The sequence below is a fragment of the Stegostoma tigrinum genome, chromosome 30, assembly GCF_030684315.1.
Source record: "Stegostoma tigrinum isolate sSteTig4 chromosome 30, sSteTig4.hap1, whole genome shotgun sequence".
NCBI lineage: Eukaryota > Metazoa > Chordata > Chondrichthyes > Orectolobiformes > Stegostomatidae > Stegostoma > Stegostoma tigrinum.
In genome coordinates, this window is record NC_081383.1 from 11695149 (window position 1) to 11707261 (window position 12113).

Genomic DNA, 12113 nt, shown 5'->3' on the forward strand with positions numbered 1-12113 from the left:
TTGGTTCAGGGGCAGGGACACTATCGCTGCGTCACAAGATGACCCTCTAAGTCTGCTTTTTTGTTTTGCCTTTTTTTTCCCAGCGTCAAATAGTGACCTTTATTTTCTTTTCTCCCCAATCACCTGTGGTTATTTATATTTTTATGTTCTATGAGGCAAAAGGAAATTGTGAATAAACTTTATTATGTATCTTTTTCCACCACCAGGAAAACTCCCGTGTGCCCAATCGTACATTAACAAGCAAAGCCTGTTGAGGGCAAAACTGAAAATAAGAAAAAAAAATGAGGGGTGAGGTAGGAAGAGAAGGACTGGACTAAATCAAAATGGAGTTGGAGGGGCAAATAAGGCACTCCATCCCCTGTGGTGCTTACCTCTCTCTAAAGGCACTGAGAGCATTGATGGGCACCATGTTCTCCTTCTTCAATGACACCTGGTTCTATCTGCCTCATGGCATGGTGACTCAATGGTTAGCACTGCTGCTTCACATTGCAAGTGGACCTGGGTTCAATTCCAGCGTCAGGTGACTGTCTGTGTGCAGTTTGCACGTCACCTCATGTCTATGTGGGTTTCTTCTGGGTGCTCTGGTTTCCTCCCACAGTCCAAAGGTATGAAGCATAGGTGGATTGGCCATGCTAAATTGCCTGTAGTGTTCAGGGATGTGTGGGTTATAGGGGGAGGGGTCTGGGTGGGATGCTGCAAGGATTGATGTGGGCTGGAGGGCCTGTTTCCACATTGTAGGGATTCTATTTTTCCAGTTAACCTGTTCAGAGATTTTATTACATACCCCTGGAGCAGGTGGGACCCAGGCTTCTTGGCCCAGGGCTAGGGAGCCCCCACTTCTTTTATGTGCTTTGTTTACCACACCACAAGACGGCACACTAACTAATCTTTTTATACACTATTAACCACATCAGTATAAACACTTTGTACATCCAACTGAATGTTTACACACAATGCCTGTTAACGGCATCAACTAGCCTGGTTAGTTTTTAAATTTATTTAAGCATCCTTTCTGCCTTTTTTAAGACACTGTTGTGAATAGACTTTATCATGTATATTTTTCCATTGCTGGGAAAACACCTGTGTGCCCCATTATGTAATAACAAGCAAAGCCCGTTAAATGCAATGCTGATGTTGAAAAAAAGTGAGGGGGGTGGTTCAGGGAGGGAAGGTGTTGGAGGTGGACATAAAGCACTCCATGGTGCCCACCTCTCTCTACAGGCAGCAAGAACACTGGTAGAAACTGTGCACTCCCTCTTCAATAACATCTGGGCTCGACTGCCTCAAATGTTTAAACTTTGGGCTCCATTTAAGAAACCTGCGCTCTACTTCTCTCTTGCATGGCAAGCAATTCAAAACGTGATTCTGTAAACCTGTTTCTTTTCTACTTTAATAAGCAGTTTTTAGGATCTCAGGAACTGAAACACCTGAAAACTTGTTATTTCATTGAGTAAGATGATACAGAGGAGTAAAATAGCTGACAAGCAATTGAATAACTATTATTATTATTATTGCATTGCTACATTTTCCCTCGTTGCTGTGTAGGCTCTGAAATTCTTGGCTGCAGTAGGTTGCTGGTGGAAGAGTCTGGAGCTGATATCAAGCTCACAATGACCACAGATGTGTTTATTCCTACTATGACACCTGTTAATAAAATATCGGAAATGTTGCAACACGTTGACTTAAACTTCATTATTATTGGTTAAACATCCATGTCCATTTTCTCACTTGGCTTCAAGTTATTGCATTACACAATTTCTTCCATTGGTGGACTCTGCTGTGTAAAAACACCAGTAGTTTTCTCACGATGGAAGTGCACAACTGGAGCTCTGCAAAGCAACCTGGAATAGGTTGAATATCAGCCTGAATCAGTGCCAATTAAGCCCAGTGCAACATTGAGAACTTTGCACTCGGGAGGCTAAGGTTCTCACCACATACCTCAAACACTGCCTGGTCCGGAAGGATGCTCCCCCACCACACGTACTGGAGCAAGCACTCCAACTGGCCCATGGTGACCACTCATTGGACCAAATCTGACGGCGCTGACGTACCCTGTTCAGCCATTGAGATCTTCTCAGTTTCTGACTCGCAGTCTACTTGAGAGGAACATGCATAAATAAAACATCTTAGATCAATACATCCAATGTGAAACTTCCATTACATCAGTGGCAACTCAGCTGCCAGAGTTAATAAGTCCTTTAAAAGCTACAGTCTTCTGCCTGTCAAGGTGACGGTGTGTATTAGCTCAGCCTTCATCTTTTTTGCACTCGATATCCACAACCAGGTGAGGTGGAAAATGATGAAGGGCAAACCACTGAATCTTACACTGCAGAAAGAGACCATTCAGCCCATTGTGCTTGCTGCTGGTTCTTTGAAAGAATTCTTCAATTGGGCCCACTTCGTTGTTCCTTCACACTAAGCTGTAAATATTTCCCTTTTCAATTTCTTTTAATTATTTCCTTTTCCAGGAATTGGGCAATTCCCCTGACCCTGGATCTTCTTGACAGAGTCATTCAAAAATGGAAAATTCAAAGGGTTCCATCTCACTTAATCTTAGGAGTTATCCAGGAAATGTTAGGGGATTAAAAACCTACACTAACTTGGCCCCAAACCCTAATAGGATCACACACACCGCCCACCACCCAACTGGCACCCTTCAGTTTCAACCAACTAACACACACTAACTACTGACCGGCTAACCTGTCCCTCAAAAACCTGTCATTGCCAAAAATAGTATCAGAGATAATGGGAACTGCAGATGCTGGAGAATTCCAAGATAATAAAATGTGAGGCTGGATGAACACAGCAGGCCAGGCAGCATCTCAGGAGCACAAAAGCTGACGTTTCGGGCCTAGAACCTTCCTCAGAGAGGGGGATGGGGAGAGGGAACTGGAATAAATAGGGAGAGAGGGGGAGGCGGACCAAAGATGGAGAGTAAAGAAGATAGGTGGAGAGAGTATAGGTGGGGAGGTAGGGAGGGGATAGGTCAGTCCAGGGAAGACGGACAGGTCAAGGAGGTGGGATGAGGTTAGTAGGTAGCTGGGGGTGCGGCTTGGGGTGGGAGGAAGGGATGGGTGAGAGGAAGAACCGGTTAGGGAGGCAGAGACAGGTTGGACTTGTTTTGAGATGCAGTGGGTGGGGGGGAAGAGCTGGGCTGATTGTGTGGTGCAGTGGGGGGAGGGGATGAACTGGGCTGGTTTAGGGATGCAGTAGGGGAAGGGGAGATTTTGAAACTGGTGAAGTCCACATTGATACCATATGGCTGCAGGGTTCCCAGGCAGAATATGAGTTGCTGTTCCTGCAACCTTCGGGTGGCATCATTGTGGCAGTGCAGGAGGCCCATGATGGACATGTCATCTAGAGAATGGGAGGGGGAGTGGAAATGGTTTGCGACTGGGAGGTGCAGTTGTTTGTTGCGAACTGAGCGGAGGTGTTCTGCAAAGCGGTCCCCAAGCCTCCGCTTGGTTTCCCCAATGTAGAGGAAGCCACACTGGGTACAGTGGATGCAGTATACCACATTGGCAGATGTGCAGGTGAACCTCTGCTTAATGTGGAATGTCATCTTGGGGCCTGGGATAGGGGTGAGGGAGGAGGTGTGGGGACAAGTGTAGCATTTCCTGCGGTTGCAGGGGAAGGTGCCGGGTATGGTGGGGTTGGAGGGCAGTGTGGAGCGAACAAGGGAGTCACGGAGAGAGTGGTCTCTCCGGAAAGCAGACAGGGGAGGGGATGGAAAAATGTCTTGAGTGGTGGGGTCGGATTGTAAATGGCGGAAGTGTCGGAGGATGATGCGTTGTATCCGGAGGTTGGTAGGGTGGTGTGTGAGAACGAGGGGGATCCTCTTAGGGCGGTTGTGGCGGGGGCGGGGTGTGAGGGATGTGTTGCGGGAAATACGGGAGACGCGGTCAAGGGCGTTCTCGATCACTGTGGGGGGAAAGTTGCGGTCCTTAAAGAACTTGGACATCTGGGATGTGCGGGAGTGGAATGTCTTATCGTGGGAGCAGATGCGGCGGAGGCGGAGGAATTGGGAATAGGGGATGGAATTTTTGCAGGAGGGTGGGTGGGAGGAGGTGTATTCTAGGTAGCTGTGGGAGTCGGTGGGCTTGAAATGGACATCAGTTACGAGCTGGTTGCCTGAGATGGAGACTGAGAGGTTCATCCACTTCACCAACACCTTCCACCCCAACCTTCAGTTCACCTGGGCCATCTCCAGCACATCCCTCACCTTCCTGGACCTCTCAGTCTTCACCAGTTTCAAAATCTCCTCTTCCCCTACTGCATCCTTAAACCAGCCCAGTTCGTCCCCTCCCCCCACTGCACCACACAATCAGCCCAGCTCTTCCCCCCCACCCACTGCATCCCAAAACCAGTCCAACCTGTCTCTGCCTCCCTAACCGGTTCTTCCTCTCACCCATCCCTTCCTCCCACCCCAAGCCGCACCCCCAGCTACCTACTAACCTCATCCCACCTCCTTGACCTGTCCGTCTTCCCTGGACTGACCTATCCCCTCCCTACCTCCCCACCTATACTCTCTCCACCTACCTTCTTTACTCTCCATCTTCGGTCCGCCTCCCCCTCTCTCCCTATTTATTCCAGTTCCCTCTCCCCATTGCCAAAAATAGCTTGGGAACTTGAAATGATTTAACTTCTGAAATGCAACAGCCGGTGCTGGAAAATAAAGGATCTGCCTTGGCCCCCAAAACTTTGTTGGGTAGATCTCTCCCTGGTTTTCTTTGATCCACACATTCAGTACAGGGTGGACTCAGAGCTCTGATTGGAAAAATCGCTGACAATTAAATGGGGATTCCTGACCATTGAATCTGCTCGAACAGTAATAGGAAAACCTGGATCATTCTCTCTTCATTTACTCTTAGCAAAGTAAAGGGAGTTTGGTACAACACAGCAAAAAGTCTTGCTCGGCCTTGCAAAGAGAAGTATTCCAAAATGCCCACTAGATCTTGAAAGAGCCAAAACAAAAGATTCAGATTCCTTTCTCTGCTCCTTTAAATCAGAACAATTATTTTACTGATTCTAAGCCTAGAGCTGAAGCAATATTCAGCAGCTTTCTTCAATACGTCAGCTGATGTCTTCAGATTGTTTCTGAGGAAATTGCTCTAGAACATGTTACTTTGATATTCACAGCATCCAATGCAAGCAATGAATGTCAGGGTACAACACGCTAAAGTTAACAGCTGAGGTGTCTTTAAAAGAACAAAGAACAACGAAAATTATAGTACAGGAATAGGCCCTTCAGCCCTCCAAGCCAGCATGGACACGCTGCCCATCACAGCTAATACCCCTTCCCTTCCGGGGACCATATCCCTCTATTCCCATCCTATTCATATGTTTGTCAAAATGCCCTTTAAAAGTCACTATACTATCTGCTTTCACTACCTCCTCCAGCAGCGAGTTCCAGGCACCCATCACCCATCACCCAAATTTTGGAAACTCTGCGCAAATGGATATTCATTCAGATGGTTACATCGAGTTGTAAATGGTTTATTTGGTATAACTAAAAGTCAAGAGGGAAGGAAATCTGCCATTCTTACTTTAGTCTGGCCTATATGTGATTGCCAGCAAAAAGCAATGTGATTGATTCATAGTCACCCATATCAAGAGCAGTTATGGATGGGCAGCAATTGCTAATAATGCCCAAATCCTGTGCAAGCATAAAGTAAGAAGTCACTTTATTCCAAATGTTCTATTTATTCTCACTATTTTGAAGTGCATATTACATAGTGTTGACTCTCATGTTGGAGGATGTACCAATCAAAACAAAATGATCTTTATTTGTTATCAGCAAGATATGATCCAAGAATTTTCAATGACAGTTCACATGAATACCCAAAACTCCAAATATAGTAAAAACTTGCACTGATAGCACTTTTATTTTCAGCTTCATAATATCAAAAAGCATTTCAGAGGAAAATTATCAGACTAAATTTGACACTAAGCTGATATTAGAACAGGTGCTTGTTCACGTAGGTGGGTTTTTAGGAGTATTGTAAAGGAGGAGAGAGAGAGAGATAGAGGTAGAATGACATGGCATTTAGAGAGGGAATTCTAGTGTTTTGATATGCCTATTTTATTTTTCCTTCTTCCAAGATTGCGGGTGTCCTGAGATCCCACACTTATTTGCTGTGTGGAGAATCTATTGACTGCCCCACGATTATGATGTGGAGTTGCTGGTGTTGGACTGGGATGGGCAAAGTCAGAAATCACACAACACTAGGTTATAGTCCCAGAGATAATGGGAACTGCAGATGCTGGAGAATTCCAAGATAATAAAATGTGAGGCTGGATGAATACAGCAGGCCAAGCAGCATCTCAGGAACACAAAAGCTGACGTTTCGGGCCTAGACCCTTCATCAGAGAGGGGGATGGGGAGAGGGAACTGGAATAAATAGGGAGAGAGGGGGAGGCAGACCGAAGATGGAGAGAAAAGAAGATAGGTGGAGAGAGTATAGGTGGGGAGGTAGGGAGGGGATAGGTCAGTCCAGGGAAGATGGACAGGTCAAGGAGGTGGGATGAGGTTAGTAGGTAGATGGGGGTGCGGCTTGGGGTGGGAGGAAGGGAAGGGACCAGCCCAGTTTGTCCCCTCCCCCACTGCACCACACAACCAGCCCCCCACCCACTGCATCCCAAAACCAGTCCAACCTGTCTCTGCCTCCCTAACCGGTTCTTCCTCTCACCCATCCCTTCCTCCCACCCCAAGCCGCACCCCCATCTACCTACTAACCTCATCCCACTTCCTTGACCTGTCCGTCTTCCCTGGACTGACCTATCCCCTCCCTACCTCCCCACCTATACTCTCTCCACCTATCTTCTTTTCTCTTCATCTTCGGTCTGCCTCCCCCTCTCTCCCTATTTATTCCAGTTCCCTCTCCCCATCCCCCTCTCTGATGAAGGGTTTAGGCCCGAAACGTCAGCTTTTGTGCTCCTGAGATGCTGCTTGGCCTGCTGTGTTCATCCAGCCTCACATTTTATTAACTAGGTTATAGTCCAACAGGTTTATTTAAAATCACAAGCTTTTGGAGCGCTGGTCCTTCGTCAGGTTTGTCACCTGATGAGGGAGTAGCGCTCTGAAAACTTGTGAGTTTAAATAAACCTGTTAGACTATAACCTAGTGTTGTGTGATTTCTGACTTTGTCCAGGATTATGAAACCAGCATCTTAAATTCTTGATGCTTGACGTTATTATGAAATGAGGATTACAAATACCCTGGTGTTCCCCCATAATATCGTTTTAGCTTTAAGTCATATGTAATGGATCATTAGCACTCCAGATTACACACTGTGATGTAGTCAGCTGATATCAAGCTTTTAACATCTATAAAGTTAATAAAACATGATACTCAAGCATCCATGAGATCCCTAGGAATAAGGGTGAAATTGAAGTGTACCAGATACATGCCATTTCTCAATCATCCATCTAACTGCAATCCTTGTGACATGCACAATCTTTCTCTTATCAGTCAAAATTGTCAATTAATCTTTTCGGTGCCACACACACTTTTATTCACCCTAGCATAGCTGAGTTACAGAAACCACTTGTTTGACAGACCCTTCAGTACTTTAGTGCATATTCTTATGTCTCAGATTTGATTTGGTTACATCTACGATGTGTTCACCTTAGCTAAGCGTTTGGCCCTAAAAGTGAAGTGCAAACCTAACAAAACCACAACACAGGATTATATGCAAGCCTCATAGTGGAGGTAGCATGCAACAGAGTAAAATGATCTGACAACCATCGAACCGGATCAGGAATCCACAGTCCTGTCCCATCCAGTTATGAATGGTGATGGATGATTAAACAAATAACTGGAGGGAGCTTCACAAACATCACCGTCTTCAATGATATGTGATCCGTGTACTTAGTGTAAGGCTGAAACATTTCCTGCCATCTTCTGCCAGAGGTGCTAAGTGAATGATCCATCTGGAGGGAGGCAGAAAGCAAGAAAGTGCAGGCCATTTACCATTGAGCAGAAACTGAATGGAAACAGCCCTGTAAATACAGTGACTACAACAGCAGGTCAGATACTGGGAATTCAGCAGAAAGTAACAGTTGTGGCAAAATTACAGTTTGTCACTTCCTTTTGGGAGTCCACGACCCCTAGCCATTTCGGGATGTTTGCCAGTCATTGTACAGAATTTACTAAGTCGTTATAGGGTAAAATAATGAAGCAAAGAAAAGCAACTCCAACTAGATTGCTTTGGATACTTTGGACAGTGAATAAATGCCTTCTCTAAAGGCACAGAAGCCGAACAGTCTACACAGACAGAATGTTCCAAGCATGACAAAGTACATTATTAAAGTTTCCATTGACCTGGGCAGATAAAGTTCTAAGGGCATGCGTCGTTAATTGTTATTTATGTGCCTTTACAAACTTATTGTAAGTGCAGTAATTGTCAGTTGTGAACATTTTCTATGAGTAACCATACATATGCACAGCATGCCCATTGTGGTTTTATGACAATTTAAGCCCAGACTATATTTTAATACACTCAAGCAATGGACTTTCACTGAAGTGAAAACAAAAAATGCTGAAAATCACAAGTGGGTCAGGCAAAATCCGTGGAGAGAGAGCAAGTTAATGTTTCAAGTCTAGATAATTCTTCATCAGAGCTCATCAGGGCTGCCTGACCCGCTGTGATTTCCAGCATTTTTTGCTTTCGATACAGATTCCCGCATCTGCAGTAATTTGATCTATGACTTTCACTGAATGTTTTGTCCATGATACAGATACTTCTGGCCAAAGTATGTCATGAAAGGGCAAGCAAATACAAAATGATTAACTGTGTAGTAAATCTTTAATGACATTCTAACAAAATGATGTTATGTGAAACTACTTAAAATGGGACTAAGCTCTACACTCTTTCAATCCAATTGTTTATTGCCTAAGCAAAAGAATCTCCCAGACCCTCCACGGGCTCTCAGAAAAATCCAACTCATCTCACACTCTCTACCTATGACACTTCTGGTACAGTCTCATTGATGCTTTTACAATTGATAACCTTGTTCCGAGCAAATCAATCACCTCTGCCCACCAATATAGCTCTGCCTTTGCTCCTCTTTATTAAATAGTGCACTTTCAGCATATAGGGTACACACTGGGTCTAGACATGAGTTCATTCATGGGTCTAGACTGGATGTAGCTCAACCACCTCTTGAATCACCTTTTGTTTTAGGATGTGGGCTTTGCCAGCAGACCAACATGAATTGCCTGTCTCCAGTTGCCCTTAAGAAGGTGGTGGTAAGCTGCCTTCTTGAACCATTGCAGTCCTCGTTACCTACTTCACTCACCTCCGCTAAAACTACCTATCATTAAAGAATCATCCAAACAGAAACCCAGGATGTTTTTTTCATGATCTTCCTTCCCTTCCATTACATTAACCATGAATTGCAAAAAACATAGAAATTTCTTTGTCTCCTTGAGTGATTTAATATATCTAAAGTGACATATATTTGCAAATTTTGATATGAGGAAAAAACTTACTCTTTTTGTTCTACCTTCATCTATCTGATAACCTAGTCTACAAAGGACAAGTGTAAGGGTTATCCACTGCTTTGCTAAATTGGTGGCAAAGGTAGGTGCAGGAATGATAGGATGAGTCAGATATGGCTCTATCCCATCCTGTCCGTATCGAGCGAGGAACAGGCCCTGGGCTGACTCCTCCAGCCTGGACTCACAGGACCGCTGAGGCTTCAGGCCCGCTGCTAGGCCCGGACACCTGAAAGAGTGCAAGTGTTGTCAAAAGGGACAGACGGTGGATCAGCAGCAGTGTCTGGAAGAACGTGGAATGGGGACCAGGTGGCTTCTCCAGCTCCAGTGGCCCGATTTGGCAGTTTTGGCCTAGCATAGCGCGCTTCTTCGACGGAGGCTTCTGGATCTGTATTCCAGTGGCAGACTCACCCCAAAGAACAAAGAACAAAGAAAATTACAGCACAGGAAGAGGCCTTTCGGCCCTCCAAGCCTGCCCCAATCAAGATCCTCTGTCTAAAACCTGTCATCTATTTTCTAAGTGTCTGTATCCCTTTGCTCCCTGCCTATCCATGTACCTGTTCAGATACATCTTAAAAGACACTATCGTGTCTGCGTTTACCACCTCCGCTGGCAGCACGTTCCAGGCACCCACCACCCTCTGCGTAAAGAACTTTCCATGCATATCTCCCTTAAACTTTCCTCCTCTCACTTTGAACTCATGACCTGTTGTAATTGAGTCCCCCGCCCAGGAATGTCACAGCACGGCATTCTCACTCCAGAATGGTGGACTTGTCCCTGCTGCATCTCCATTGTTCATTAATCGGCTTTCTCCAAGCCCAGAAGCTGAACCGTGATTACCTTTGTCTTAATTATACATTTTTTATTTTTATGTGTGATTCCTGTCAGTAATATTGGTGCCATGGTGTGGTCACTTATAAAACGTTTCTGTATTTTTCTGATAAAAGTACATGTGACAGTAAATTTCTATTCTATTTGATTCGATAATCAACAGACGAGTCAATAAACTATGGTTCGGGTTGATGGCAGAATGCCTCAATAGACTTTCCAATTTTATCCAATTTAACTTAGACGTGACATTAACATTTCCTCTTCAACTCTGCATCAATTTTATTCAAAATTAAAGATCCTGGTTTAGCATGTATCCAGTTAGGAATTCTGACACGTGGAGAACAGCTGGAAGGGAATAGTAACTTCAAAATTAAACATGTTGTAAAAGTTAATAGCTGTGAAGGGATTAATTTGACGTTACATTGACTTCATTTATTCTCATGTCACACAAAATCTGTGGGTGGAGGCAAGGGAGTTCTATTCTAGTTTTCAGAGAGAGCAGAGGTATCTGCATCAGTTCCCTTGGCTTGTCGTAGTTACGCCTAATCAAACATAGTTGTATCTCCATGTCATTCAAGAACAGAGCCACTTCTGTAGATAATCTACACTGGTGTATCCTCTACCACTAATCACAGAAAGGCTCTAGACAAAGCAAAGACACAGGAAGATTGGTAGCAATAAATTACTTCAAATAATCCTTATTCAGTAACATGTACTGGTGAAGGTGATAAATACCACAAGGTCCCAGCAATAGGTTCCTGAAAAAATACCACAATAGAATACCTTCCCTTCTGTGGGAGGTCATGATCTCCTGAGGATCTCAATTTCTTATGTTTTCAGACTGTGGGGGTAATTCAAGAAGACATGGTTGTCCCAGGAAATGAAAACATTTCATTACTGTCTCTCAGATAATTACCTGCCAAATCCATTGCTTGACAGGCTGGAAAAGGAGAAAAAAACAGAGACAGAGGGCGAGTGAGGAAGAGAGAAAAAGAAGACAAAGAGGAACCAATTGAAATACATGAATCCCATTTCTTGCAGCCCATGTAAAGAAGTTTGCTAGTTTTGACTGTGTTCATGTCTTGTTTGCTGTGAGGGACCTCGTTATAATGCCTTTGGCCGTAAAGCACACACCTACAATTTTCCCAACGTTGACAGCATTGAGTGTATATATAAGTAGCATGCAGGCTAATAAACAGATGTACTACATTTGGGGAATAATTGCCAACAGGTGAATAGTTTTCTCATATCACAACATGGGCTGCTTCAGCTTCACTGTGGGCAGCACAGACTTAAACAACTAGCTCACTGAGGACTGGAACTGGGGATTCTTTTCCTCTTTGTTGTCGTACATATGACTAATTTTCACATTACATACAAGATGCTGCTGCATTTGGGTGATGATTTTTTTAAAAAATAATGAATTGTTTGCATCAGCCTGATTGGACATGTTATTACACATCTCCAGATCAGATGGGATTTGAATGCAGGCTTCTCAATCCAGGAGTAGGGAACACTACCATTGCACCACAGAAGGCCCTGTTAGTCCATCTCTTTTTTTAAAGCATTAATCTATTTTCTAATCAACCTGTTCAGAGGTGTTATCATGTACTGCTAGAGCAAGTGGGACTGGAACCTGGTCCGGGGGTAGAGATACTACCACTACACCACAACAGAGCCACACCTCTCAAGCTGTTTTTTTTTAAAGAAACAGCCCATTTTTCCTAATCAACCTGCTCAGTGATATTAATATACACTTCTGAAGCAGGTGGGTCTTGAACGT

At 44.4% G+C, this 12113-nt stretch overlaps 1 protein-coding gene across 3 annotated transcripts in view; it reads right to left on the minus strand.

Annotated features, from left to right (window-relative positions):
- Positions 1-12113, minus strand: part of LOC125466046 (ADAMTS-like protein 5) — a 161269-nt gene that overhangs the window by 38443 nt on the left and 110713 nt on the right. For all 3 annotated transcript variants that reach the window (XM_048560158.2, XM_059638526.1, XM_048560157.2), the window contains exon 3: positions 1939-2093. In XM_048560158.2, the coding sequence (XP_048416115.2) occupies positions 1939-2093 (155 nt within the window). The remainder of the gene's footprint in view (positions 1-1938; positions 2094-12113) is intronic.